Source organism: Erithacus rubecula (genome assembly GCF_903797595.1).
Source record: "Erithacus rubecula genome assembly, chromosome: 2".
Classification (NCBI taxonomy): Eukaryota; Metazoa; Chordata; class Aves; order Passeriformes; family Muscicapidae; genus Erithacus; species Erithacus rubecula.
In genome coordinates, this window is record NC_136685.1 from 66,614,309 (window position 1) to 66,628,552 (window position 14,244).

General features: G+C 38.3%; 1 protein-coding gene across 1 annotated transcript in view; it reads right to left on the bottom strand.

Annotated features, from left to right (window-relative positions):
• Positions 1-14,244, bottom strand: part of ACTN2 (actinin alpha 2) — a 67,420-nt gene that overhangs the window by 39,187 nt on the left and 13,989 nt on the right. The window contains 2 exon segments of the mRNA XM_079298391.1: positions 3,755-3,874; positions 5,079-5,193. Of these exon segments, the coding sequence (XP_079154517.1) occupies positions 3,755-3,874; positions 5,079-5,193 (235 nt within the window).

Genomic DNA, 14,244 nt, shown 5'->3' on the forward strand with positions numbered 1-14,244 from the left:
GTAAAAACTGTCTAGGGGAAAAGTAAAGCAAAGCAATTTCTCGAAGATTTTAGTCCCTTTTTAAAAATTCTGTTTTCATTTTACTTATTAATTTTTTATTCTTTCTTGTAGCTGTTTCACAGATCACTTGGTCTTTACACTTCCCAGAAAAGCAATACAGAAGTATTTCCAATCAACAGTATACTTGTCTTTTGTGGTTCTTCATATCTAGTTGATTTCATTCAGGAGGCAAGTACCTTGCAAATGGAGTTACTGAACTTTTTTAAAACTTAAAGGAAAACTTCTAAGTCCTGGACTGCGAATTACTTTCACAGTTTTTTCTTTCAGCTTCTTGACTCTGTAGTCTCATTTCATGACTACTGGAGAGTGAGATTCTTTGACAAGACAGGTCAGAGTAGATAAATTTGGCTCCCGCTCAGCATCACAATTAAAAGTGATCAGCTGTCTCCACAGACAGACCAGAGAAGTCAGTCTCAGAACAATAATGATGAATCCAAAAAATATCCCTGGACCCTTAGAAATACTAATTTTATTTTTGTACTAATGTCCCACAGTAATCATCATTTTGAGGCCCCATTTTAAATGCCAGTTGTCCCCCTTGAGCCTACGTGCTCTTCACCATTCAGTGTGTCAGATAATGGAATATGATCCTCAGCAGATTTAGATACAAAACTTTCATGCTTTGGAAATTAAAAAGTATTCCAAGCATCCATGTAACTCAGAGCATGCCCAAACAGATGGGTCCAGGCAAGCCCACGTGTCCCGTGCTCACACACAGGGCAGACAGTTAAGGGGTTGAAGACTGACAACAAAACAAACTTAAGGAGACTGCTCTGCCTCTTTGCTGGCATTCACTCCAACCTACTACAATGACTGCCCGGTCAACAATGCTGAAAAAATGCAACAAAAGAAAACAGAAGTGGAGTGTGTTTTAAAAAGAGATCAGATTGCTGATCCAGTCTCCAGCAGAACCACAGCACCAGTTGTCAGCCCAAGTGAGAGGGCAGGGCTGTGAAGTGTGGGAGCAAGAATGCAGTTCCAGGGGGCACAGGGACTCTTTAAGCACACACTGGTGCCAGAGGTCCCACACTGTGAAACCATACCCAGTCAGATGTGATACTGCATTGCTGCATCAGCACAATGGGTAACAAATTTAGTAGAGGGGATGAAGTAAACTTAACAGGGCACTAAGCACGCTTGTGCCAGAGCTGGCTTTGTGTTCAGGCTGTTTAGAGTAGGAGGGGAAGGCACGTGAATCTATCTGCTCCTGCCCACATGGATGTAATCTAACGTGGGCATCAGGCCATACTCGACATAGTGTCATGTCTTACAATGACAGGTTCCTCTCTGCACCTAAGCTATCACAGTAGCTATGAATTTTTCTCCCATGCCTCCATCGAAGAATTCAGGGTTTTTTAAAAGATAATTAATTGTTTTTTGCTTTTAATACATCAATTTTACAGATTGAGAATTCCAGAAACAGGGAGTAGTAGCTAAAACCATCACCTGAATCTCTTGGGTTACTAGGTATGGCCTGCTGTTGCATGCAAGAATAAATATTGGATGGATGGACAGTCAACTTGCAGCAAGTGCCTGAACAGCTGGAAGAGGTTATTGCCATTTTTCCTGCCACCTTCCCAAAGGGAATTATCACAGAGCACCTAAATCACAGGACATCTGAACTCATGCCAGTTGCTGCTAAGAACAATAGCAAAGTTAGTTTAGATGTTTTCAATGTCTGATCTGAGCTATCCCAGATGCTTTTCCTTCAGAAAGTGCTCAAGTGCTGTTCCCTAGCCTGACTACCCTGACAGTAGTGACCAGCAATAAGCAGGGCAAAATAAGGGAGATGGGAGTGCAGAGGGCTGGTTGCTCCTTTCAGGAGCAGATATGAGCTGATGTATCCTGATTTAAGTACTCCAGCCTTGTGCAAACTGTGATCAGTGAGAACAATCATTCTCTCCCACAACATACTCCTTTTGCTACGCTCTGGTTTTGGTTAGGAAGCCTCAGAGTCTCCTGCACAACAGAAACTACCTTTCATTTGTTCCATGCTCTGTAATCTCAGCATTTCTTCACCAGCTATCAACCAGGCATCTGTATTCTCAATCTTCATTTCCACAAATAAATTGTCTCTTCAGTACCCTCTGCTGTTCATTCAATGCCATATCACTCTCAGAAGAGCCTTACTGCAGAGGTTTAAAGTAGCAGCATATTTTTTCATCCCACTTCATTTAATTGAGCAAAGGTGCCCCAGCAGTCTGTACAGCTGATGGAGGGAGACAAGCACCTCTGAAATGCAGTAGAACTCTGAGATCTGAAGTGCCTATGGGATTGCCCATTTCTCCTTACTGATGAAACATTCCCCAAAGGTCTCTGTTATGTGCCTAGAGACAGATGGTATGGATTTGGTCTCAGGTGACCCATACAGTTCAGTCTCAAATAAATAAAGAGTGATTTCAAAAAAATGCTCTGCCCATGGACCACATTTCTTGGGATTTTTGAGTTCTAGATCTAGAAACTGAACACATTTGGTGAACAATACTTGAGGAACCAAGTGGGCTAGGTCAAACCATGGTAAAACAAATGAACACTGACAGATCTCTCCATTATTTCTACAGATACCCTTATCCCACATAATGAATTTCTTGTTCCATCCACAGTTGCAGTAAGCTCCTGGGATCAAGGCTTGGAAGTCAGAATAAAGATACATATAAGCCTGTGGGAAACTGGAAACTGTAAGAAGAAACTCAAAAATCAATCTAAAAAGGCCTAAAAATGTCAGTAGAATATAGGAATGCTTCTCATCATCATAATGAGGTTACAGACAAAATTTTGCTCTAAGGACATGTTAGAGTGAGGGGGAAAAGTACAGAAAGCACATCATTGAGGCTATGGAATCAAAAATAGTTGGATATCATGCTAGCCACATGGTATGGCACACTTGGTATGGCAATGGCTATGGAAACCATTATGCTAATAGCTTCATGGAGCAACAAGTTCTACACACACTTTTGTCATTTTTAAACTATTAGTTGAACCTCCTAGTGAGGCATAGGTTCACTTACAGTGAGAGTCTGCCTTCTTTAGCTCAGTTTATATCTATCAGCATCTAGCTAGCCAACCACATATTGGTACTACCTGAACAGCAGAACAATAAAAAAGCAATTACTTTAGTAAATAGCATCCCACTCCACTTTCTTCATATGTTCAATCTCTCCCCAGCTACTACAGTTTCTTTTGATCTCTCCCTCAACTCTACATCTGAATTTTAGAAACACAGCCGCAGAAAATCTCATAATAAAGTAGGAGTAGCTTCCAGCCACTCAGCAGTGATATCAGCCTTTGTTTTGTCTGAATAATAATCTCATAAAGATGCTAGACTGTATAAAGCACACCCTAGAATCCAACCTGGTTTCTAAAGGAGTTCCTTACTTTTAATAATGTATGGGAAAATCAAGATGCTCTGTAAGAAAATAAAGCATTATCTGAACACCTACTGAAACACAGACAATTCAGTTTAACCTTGGAGATAGACTAAGCTTAGTGCTCATTTATACCCCTATACCTCTTCAGGCATCGAAAAATTTCCACCTCTTATCCTTTCACAGATATAGTCCAGCAATCAACATTAAGGGATTTTTGAGGCGCCCACGTGTAGAGAACAGTGCACATAAGGTGGCCAAGGGTCTCCACCAGACTGCTCTCTGTAAAGTGACCTGAGTAAGGTGCACTGCCAAGATCTGTCACATACCTTCTGCACCAATGGACACAAGTTTCACTCCTTTGCTGGCGATGTAATCCAGAGCTTTGTTGACATTAGCAATTTTATGGAAGCGCATCTTCCCTCTGTCTGGTTTTGGTAGCCTTTCCCCTGCAAAACAACAAATTGAATGTGCTTATTCCTATATACACCTTGCTACGGACATATAAGTGATTAGAAATAGAGTGGATGTGCCCTAACAATACCTAAAAGTCATAAATTATTTTAATAGGTATTTTTCTGAAAGAATGACAAAGAGGTTAGAACCAAGCGCTGAAGACAAAATTCCAATGTTCAAGCATCTGATTTTGATCTTTCTGATATAGCAGTAAAACCAGAGTAAAATTTTTGTTTGCCCTAAATATCTGGAAGATATGTGTACTTCCTCCTACTCCACTTTCGGTTCATTGCTATTTTCTTACAATAGCAATGTTTAATTGTTACAGTAGCTCAATGTTCTCAGAGCTCATCATCCTTATCTGCCCAACTGCAAAAAGAGGCTGGATTCTATCCAGCAGATCAGCCACAGCATCCTTGCACATCTCACCAAGAAGAATGGCTTTTAACAACCTCATCCAGCACAGCACAGCAGGTCATTTCAGAACATAAGGCTAATGTGTTTGAACAAATTTATTTATTTTTTCAAATGATCACAAAGAATAATAATTTCTAAAAAGATTCTCCATTTCATGAAGAATAATCATTTGATGAATTTCTTTCCACACTGAAATCTCCAGCAAAAATCTTTTACCTTGGAGACTGCCCCTCTGAGTAATTCATAACAAAAGGGACATAGTGAGTTTACATCAGTTAGCAAAAGTCCTTGGATGTTCCACTCTTTTGAAAAATGAGACCTTTTATTTGTGATTGATTTAAATATTGATTTAGGTGGGCTTTAGGCACTCACTTTTGAAAGCGTTGGTACATCCAATAAAATCATTAAAAGCAAAGCAAAATGTTTATGCTAAAACCAGCATTAAATGAAATTTTAACCTAAGTGTAAAGACTTTTTAAGTGTTAGGGGCTGAGACAAGGTTCTCAATGTTTTTGATTTGTCCAACAACACAGTGATGTCAGTGATACACTGATACACTGTGATACCCTGGAACACAAGCACAAACCAGAAAATTTTGGAGACAAGCTAAAAGCAGAGCTTCTTTTCTCCTCCTTTTTGCTTTACAGTGTGTTTCATGTCTCACTTTTCAGTCTACTTGGAGTTCGTGTTTACCATTTGGAATCATTAATAATTGCTGTTCCTTTAATAGTGTTTCAGTTAGTGTGCTGTAAATACACAGAAAACTTTATTTTAGCTAACCTGAGATAACTTCCAAGAGGAGCATCAGTTTGAGGCCATTTCTGAAGTCCTCCTCAATGTTCTCAATCTGTGTGCCAGCTTTCCTGAGGTGGGAATTGCACCAGGCTGTAAACGTCTGTAATAGCAATTAAAAAAAAAACAAAAAAAAAAAAAAAAAACCACACTTATCAACAAGGTGTCTTTCAAACAATTGCTGAGCATCTAGATAAACACTGCATCAGAGATTTGGATGTCCAGCTCCCATCCATCCTATACATGTTTCCAAATACAAGATTCTTATCCCAGATGTTCACTAAGATGCAAAGAATTTCTTGAATACAAACAATTTTGTGCTAGATTCCACTTGCAGATGCATCTCCACACAGAAGTTCTATACATCAAGACAAAACCTGGACACTAATGCAGATACCTAAGTTTGCAGGGGAAAAATTATCACAAAAGCAACCATGAATATTTTTGTGTCCATAGCAAGTAACCAAGTCTGCTTTTACTTGCAGAGGTGAAAAGCAGAACTAATTCCATTGCAGATTTCATATACATGTTAACTTTTGTATGAATGAAGTCAAAACATTAGTAGTTAAATTATCTGGTTTTAAACATCCATTACTTCTCTCAGCCTTCTGACAAATTGTCCTGGCTTTTCAGTGCCTGATAAGATACATAAAGCAAGTTTGTATTCAGTAGGTATTTTAGCAGATGTTTAGTTGTATAACAAAGTCATTGTTACTACACATTTTTAGTAAATTAGACTTCAGCTTCTTAAAATTCACAGATATTTGGAATTCCCCTTCTTTTGCTACATCAAATTTCCAATTTTAAAAATATTTAATTCAAATAGTTTAAATAGCCAAGATAGATCCCAGTTGTAAATAAGAAATTGCCTTTGGCCTTCTTTATTCTTACCTGTTTCTTTAGACTATTAAATTTCTGATCTCTCAGAAGCAGAATAAGGAAGGCCAGTAGATTAAGACAAAGATCTTTCCTGGAACTGAATTCTGCAAATTCTAGACAGATTTCATACCATAAGAAAACATGGACTGAATTTTCCCAAATGGTCTAATCTTTAAAAAGCAACTGTTTGTTAAAAAATTACTTGTGACTACTTTGGGTTCGACTTAATTAATGTAAAGAATTGAGGGGCAGCTTACTGGGCTCTTCTTTTAGTGCACCTACACTGACAAGGAACAGCTTCCTTTTATCATCTCCTATTGAATTGAAAGGAAGCAAGAAGTGTTATGGATATGACAGAGCTGTGCAGTGAAATCCCTAATTCTAGGCACCCAGAAAAAGGAGAGAGACGAAAGCACAGATTCTAGGCACCTCCACCCTCAGGGCACGACATGATGGAGTGCTAGGATGGCATTTGGTTTGGATCATTATAGGGTTAGGATCTTGATTATAAAACTAAGACTTTGTCTGCCTCAAGCAGTATCTTGTTCTGGTGGTATGTATCTCAAAAGGCTTAGCACCATATTAAGTCATTTGCAAACATTAAAAATTATTACAAGCTTCTTGGAAGGAATAATATTATAGCAATACAGGGGGAAAAAAGCTGAAAGCACTCAAGGGTCAATGCACATGAATCTTGCATGGCAGTTTGGCAATAAATATCAGAAATCTGAATCTTTAAATAAATGACCCTTTCATGAATTAGGCTTAAATGATGGACATATGCTTATTTGCAGATGCTATTGCAATTTGTAGAACTGCTCCAAGCACACCATAATAAACTCAGAGAGGAAGTTGGAGAAAAACCTCAGCCATTTCCATCTCTTCTTTTAGATATCTATGGCAAATGTCCATCTCGTACCACTCAAGTAAATGAGTTTTCCTCATTTTTCATTTAATTAAGAGTTTAATGGCAACAACCCCACTGGTTGAGAAGTCTTAAAATATGAATCTGATGGCTACTTCTCAGTTTCTTAAGAAGAAATGGATCCTGGCACTTCTTAGCTCAGATATATATATATATATATATATGAATCAACGTACTTGATGCTGCACTGATAGACACAAAACATAAGTTTAATCCAAAGATCACAAAGTTTTCAAATAATTTAAACAGTTGCTCTTGAAAATGGACATTTTTATGGCACTGAATTTCCTGAAAGAAAAATGGTGTTTTTCACCTCATTCATTCTATGCAGACAACAATCAGCCTATGTTGCTGTGATATATAGACAATGAAAAGATGCTGCTACTCTTGAGACAAGCTGTTTTCAATAAATAGTTTGATGACAGAGTGGTTTTTATGATCTGCTCTTTTTTTACATTTGTAGGTTATTTAATATTCCTTCCAGTTGTATTGCATTTGTAGCATTTAGAAGAATAAACTGGAATTACCACAAGGCCTCCATCCATGAGATAACAAGTTCTGGTGAAGCACTTTACTGTGATTGGAGTCTTTATTTAGACCATTTGCATCTAGATAGTTTTGATTACCTTCTAGATCTAGAATAAGAGAGTTACATCTTTTATTTAAATTGCAATTGCTCAGTTTTCTGTTTTATCAGTGCCCCAGGCCATGACTTGGTGCTGTCTGTCCCCACCAATAGTTATCCAGTGCCTCATGGAAATGCCACTGCAGTGCTTTACAGCAGACTCTTGGTTTGTGGCTTCTTAAGCCTGGTGCCACCCAAGTTCTTTCCCAGGACCACACGTGGTTAAAGAAATGACACTTAGGGAAGTGCTAACTATGTTTCAGTGATGCAATTCATTAGTGACTGCATGAAAGCTACTGCACAATTATACTCGCAAATTTTAACAGTTTCTTCAATCCACACTTTATTTAACACTCATCCCTCTATTCTTATTGTTCTCACTGCTTTGGCTTTAACTAACAATTCTATTCATAGTTATTGAGAAACAATTCAAAGCACGTTCAAGTCCTGGAGATCAAGATACAGCCAGTCTATAGTGCCCTGGAAATTTGTAATCCATTGGGATTTAAAAGCTATTAAATGACTTAGACAAAGCAAATTCCTTTTTCTGCTGAGCTGTACAGAACATTTCGGAGTATCAGATTGCCCAGAGAAACAAAGCAGGACTGAAGGCACCAAGCTGAATACCAGGAAGGACACAAATAAGTGTCTTCAAAGCTAGACAATTCTTTCTAGGATATATTTGCCCTATGTGGCTCTACAAATTGAAAATATAAATAAATAAAAATTTTCTCCTTTGCACATTTGTTGCTACAAAAGAAAGTTTGCTAACATTCTGGGAGGAAAGACCCCAGAAGAGGGGATGGAGGGCAGGAAGCCAAAGAATTTGCAGTCCCACAGGTGAATGTTCTCTTAATGCACTATTAATTGTCTACTGCTGTCACAGGTCTATTTTGGAAACACTAACTACAGGAAAGAGAATGTAATTTATATTCTATGCCCACTTGTGAAGACTTCCCAATAGCATATTCACCACAATTCACACATCTGTGATGCTATGGGAAAAAAAAACACTTACCTGGTAATTTACTCAGGCTACTTAATTTGTCTCTGACAAATAAAATTGCAACCAAGGGGCAGCAAAAGGAGATATCCCTAATTAATTATCAATTAATTGCAGATAATGCCAAAACAAAACAACCCAATAGGATATGCTCAATTTGTACAAATACTTTTACACATGCTCAATGAAAGACATGCTTTGCTGGGAAAAATGGTGTCTTTGAGATCTGAGCTGTTCTACGGTTCTGTAAAAGCCCACATCCTTTTTATGTGAGTGTAATGATAACTTACTTTTGATAGTGGTTCAAAGCCAAAAAACAAGATGCTATGATAACAAGTTTCACATGTGCATGTAATAATAAGGACAAAGACAATTGGGAAAGCACCAATCACCACACACTCCAATACTGGTCAGCCAAGACAACTTGCTCCACCTCCTGAAGATGTAAAGTAAATTTCTAGTTTGTCACTGACCATGAATCCATAATGAATATCACTAAAACAGCAGTAAAACTTGTGTGCACAGGGGATGCACTCCATAAGTTCAGAAAGATTTGTTTATTTGCACTCAGTACTGAAATTCAGAAGTGGACCCAGCCTAATGAAGCACTGGGGACCTGTATCCTGTTTAGTACATATATCTCATATCAAGGTTAATGCTGCCTTTCATTCACTCCAACTAAATCAATCTCTGTCTGCTATAGTATTTATAAGTGTTCAAAGTTAATATTTATTTTAAAAGCCATATGTCTGTTTGTCTGTCCCCTGTCAGTTGCCCAAGAAAGGCTACTTGCTCAAAGGAATAATTTGGTTATACTTGAATTGGAAATTTAATACTTTCTGTGCCTGCTAAGGAAAACAGATGCACAACTTGTTTTTCATGGACCTTAAATTCTAATAACTAGAGCAGGAGAACACACCTGACTAAAATTAACTTCAAATACAAACATTCAACACATTTGTTTACATATATGTTATCCTGAATTATTTCTGTCTGATAGACCTGTTTCTTGAAACTGCTTGACAGCCCTTCTGGAAGGCTTTTCCTCTCTGTGTTAGCTGAGGGTCTTCATTACTTCCAGGCTAAATGGGATTCACTCTGCAATTATACAGAATATTGCTGGGCTCTGAGTGCATGACAAGGGTATTACAGAAGGAGCTCTGCCAGAACATTCCCAGTAGGCCAGACTGAGGCTTCCCCTTGAAGAATTTCCCATCTGTCTGTTATCCACATTTTAAAATATAAGTTGTGAACTTGTAACATGATCTCCTAGCTCCTGTGTCCACAGCATGTTCTGATGGCTGCAGAATCAGGGGTTTTCTCTGGCCTAAGGATACAGTCTGTGTTGGCCCTCGATTGCTTAACTGCTAATTCTGTTCCTGAAAGAAGAGGCTGGAAGGTGAAAGGCAGCAGAAAACTGCACAGCACTTTTAAACTAGTTTGATGCAAACCAATAACAACTACACATGGTATCGTTCAGCTGTTCCTAGAGCATCTAGAGCAGCTATACTTGTATACATGCATGAGTATGTTTTTATGAATTGAAAATAAATAAAATCTTAAATTTTACCTGTACATTTTATTATTAACTGTTCCCTTGCTCTTTTTTTTCTTGCAGTGGAAACCTAAATGCATCGGCATGCTAGTAAAACAACTAGAATAACTTTAACAGGAGAGGTGCTTCGTCAGTACAACTGGATCACATCAGAACACCAGGAAGCAAAGTGGGTAGCACCAGAACACCAAATGTTCCAGAGCATAGCAACAACTGAAGTGAAGCAAAAGGAAAGCACTGTGAAGGATAGCATGAAAGTTAAGGCAGGAGAAATGTTTAGCATATTCCAAAACGTTATTAAAAGGAAACCCTCAAATCACAGGCATTATGTCAAAGCCAAATTCCTGGGAAGACCAGTAAGGACAAGCACAGAACCATCTCACATTGGAAGTGAGTAGAGGCTCCATCACAAGCACCCCAAATCCAAAGCTGGGGTAAGTCCTTCATGCTCCAGCACATCCACCCATTTAGCTGAACAGATGGTGCCAGAGATGAAACGCTGGCACATTCTACACTGTCAGCAGATCTGCTCTACTAACTCAGGGGACTTCCTCCTAGTCTCTTAGTTTTATCACTCACAGGAGAAGTCACCAAAGGGATGCATTCATCACACAGGACTTTGCACATGTCTTATTGGCACTCTGCATTCTGCTTGCATGGAAGAGCCTGGGGAGACCTCAGTCCTTGCAAAACAGGTGGCCTAATCCCATGTGAGTCTAGGGTTTCCTATAAAACATGCAACTCCCTCCAGTACTGAATGACTGCACGTCGGTTTTACAGTGCTCACTATGACCAAAAAAACACCCAGAGCATGTAAATATCCCTTGAAAAATAATTTGGCCAGGTTGAACTCTGAGCAATGACAAGATTATTAAGCCTTTTGTTACAGAATGACATTAGTTCTTTCCTTCAGAGGAGACAACAGAAAAAGTTTATGTTGTCCCAGTGGTCTAAACTGGAAAAAACCTCAGTCAGTACCAAGTTGCATGGAAAATTTAGTATGGGTCACTGCCTGCACTATCCTCACCTCAGCCTTTTTTCTTAAGGAAAAAAACAAGGAAAGGAAGGAAAGGAAGGAAAGGAAGGAAAGGAAGGAAAGGAAGGAAAGGAAGGAAAGGAAGGAAAGGAAGGAAAGGAAGGAAAGGAAGGAAAGGAAGGAAAGGAAGGAAAGGAAGGAAAGGAAGGAAAGGAAGGAAAGGAAGGAAAGGAAGGAAAGGAAGGAAAGGAAGGAAAGGAAGGAAAGGAAGGAAAGGAAGGAAAGGAAGGAAAGGAAGGAAAGGAAGGAAAGGAAGGAAAGGAAGGAAAGGAAGGAAAGGAAGGAAATGGAGAGGTTTCACAAGATCTTTCAAGAGGTTAAAACAGTTAAAATATTGTGAAGTTTATTAGGAGCAGGCAGATATCTTTATTGGATCACCTTAGACAGCTGGAAAAGCCAGAGAAGTTTTAGGCACACAAGCCCATCTTTACATGCAAGAGAGAAGTCTCAGGCTTCAGTATGAAAATTGAGGTAAGTGTTCAGACAACTCAGAGCTTTGATGGACCATCAATATAATGCTCCAACAGCTCTATTCCCTCCCTTTTTCAGTACTGTTAATGACACCCATTAAGAAAGCTTTAAGAAAGCATCTGTAAAATCCAACTCTGTGACTTCTCAAAATACATGCAGTACCATAGGGTTGTCTGTTGGAGTATTTTTCCAATTTAAAATGCTTGTTCCTATTCAAAATGTATTTTCAAATAAAAACTTTGATATTTCAGAATTAAGAAAACATGCAATACAAATCCCATTTGAAACTTAAAGGTACTTAGGATCTATAGGAAAATGCTGGTCTAAATCTACTTTTAATTTTTGGAATTTCAAACAGCATGCAAATAAGAGGCACCTACTCAGAAAAATAACACCGAAATAAAAGATGTAGGGATCCTATGAAAACCTTCAGTAAAAGCATGGGTATGGTTTTATCTTGCATTATAAAAATAGTAAGATATCTATACAACAATTTCAAGTTACCCAATTTTTTAAGGTGAAGGAATCAGAAAAACAAAGCAACTGTCAGGGGGAAAAAAACCCATTCCTGATTGCTTCTCTGAATTTTGAATGTTTTTTAACACACTCCTATCACCTAAGCAGAACAGAATAGTCTATGGCAAATTTACATGTAGAAATTTTAATTAAAAAGGGAGAAACACAGTCTTACAAAAGGTCTGGCATATTTTGTTTACATGAAAGTGGGCAAGCATCAGCTTACTAAATCTAACCTTATATTAAAAATTAAACTTCCAAGGACAAGCAAGCAAAACATGCATTGTACTATAGTTCTAAGGCTGCATTTAGGTACACATTTATATCCTCTGCTCATGATTTTATCTAGACTCTAGGCACTAGTGCTAGTTGCACTGGTTAAGCCGAAGTATTTTAAATGTCCCCTACCCAGACTCTACAGAAGCAGATCTCTTTTATGTCATGAACCTAAGTTGGTTACAATAGCAGCCAGCTATTTATCAAGGAAGAAAACTAAACATGAAACATAGGTGTGTTTAGCAAGTCAGAGAGTTTATTCCTACTAATGGTGAGTAGTGGCCCAATGCTTATTAAACAGACTTCTCTAGGAATTTGCTCTGAAGCACTTCCTATACACTCTTTTACTTATTTGGATAACAGAACAGGTTGCATGCTTATCCCATTTAAGTAAGCAAAACAATGGGTCTGCAAGCATGTTGCATGACAGAGCTACAATTCAAAATGATCTTAACAAATCAGTCAAATAGCTTGAAGAAAGCCAGATTCAGATAAGCAATTCTCAATTGTCCCAATCATACTTTCTATGATCTTCATGGAAGATTCATATCCTATCTGACATCTACACTGCAGTCTTGAAAGGGAGACTACAAAGAAGACTGTTTTTCCTGCCAGATTGTGTCCTGCCAGATAAGTGATCCAAAGACTACAAAATAAGAAGTCACTCAGCAGAAAACAACCCCCTTGTAGGAATCTAAGCACTTGGCAAGCAACAGGGAGCTGTAAATTTTGTTTGTCAGGGTGATCTTTAAGTGGCGATTCCCATTTCCATCTTCTATTTTCATATGACCCTCTAATTTCCATTAGCAAAAAGAAATCTAATATTGGAGATTTGTCAGTGATATTGGAGAAAAAGAAAAGAAGATGGTGAGGATGAGAACAGTAATGAAACAAAGCTGAAGAACAGGGGTAGAGGGAGAGTCAAAGTCAATAGGCTGAAGAGTGTTTATTGGGAAACTGAACAAACCCAAATAAAATGAAAGCGGATTCCATGATCTGTTCTATGGGTACACACATTTCCTGAGGTCTGTATTATCAGCCTTGAGAAGAGACTCTGATACCTGTGTTTTCTCCCCAGCTTTGCAACACTTAAGACAGGAATTTTAAAAATGTTTTTGCTATCCTAAATGCTGAGCAAATTATGACCCGTGATTCCTCATAAGGGACTATAATCCTTCTCACAACAATGGGTGCAAATGTTAGCCATAGATGAGTGCTTTTCAGCATCCCACTTCTGTATTCAAGGATTGTAATAAAGCCTCCATATTCCACAGCACTATTTTGGGGGGAAATTAATCATTGTTTTTGAGGTGCTCAAACACTATCCTGAAAAAAAAGCCCAATAAAAAAACAGTAGCAAGAGAGATTAGAAAGTTGATAAAACTATAACTGTCTTGTAAATATAGAACTGTGCAAAAAATGAATCAAAACCAGAACCAACTCTGAACAGAAAGAAAACAATACATAACAACTACCAATATGTTCAGTATCTGTTTACTGTCACCCAATGTTAATTCTGCATGTAAAAACCAAATCAAACTTTTTAGTATAAACCAGTTACCTACTACTGTAAATCTAGTTACATGCTAGTTATTCTTCTCTCCTTAAACTCTTTAATGAATGTGCCAGCCTGTCCAGTATGGAGAAAGAAGTGGCTCAAGCAACTGTTAAAAATAGTAATGACTGTGAGTAACCCCATAGATGCAATCTGAGAAAGCATTTTCACATACAGGAATTTTTTTAGCTTTCACCTCTAGGATGAAAAGTCACTGTCCCTACCTCTCACTAATAAGGTCAGTTTTGGGCACCTCCAATGAAGCTGCCATTTCTGGTGGTTTAAGTGATGGGGACACCTGTCCCCCTGAGAG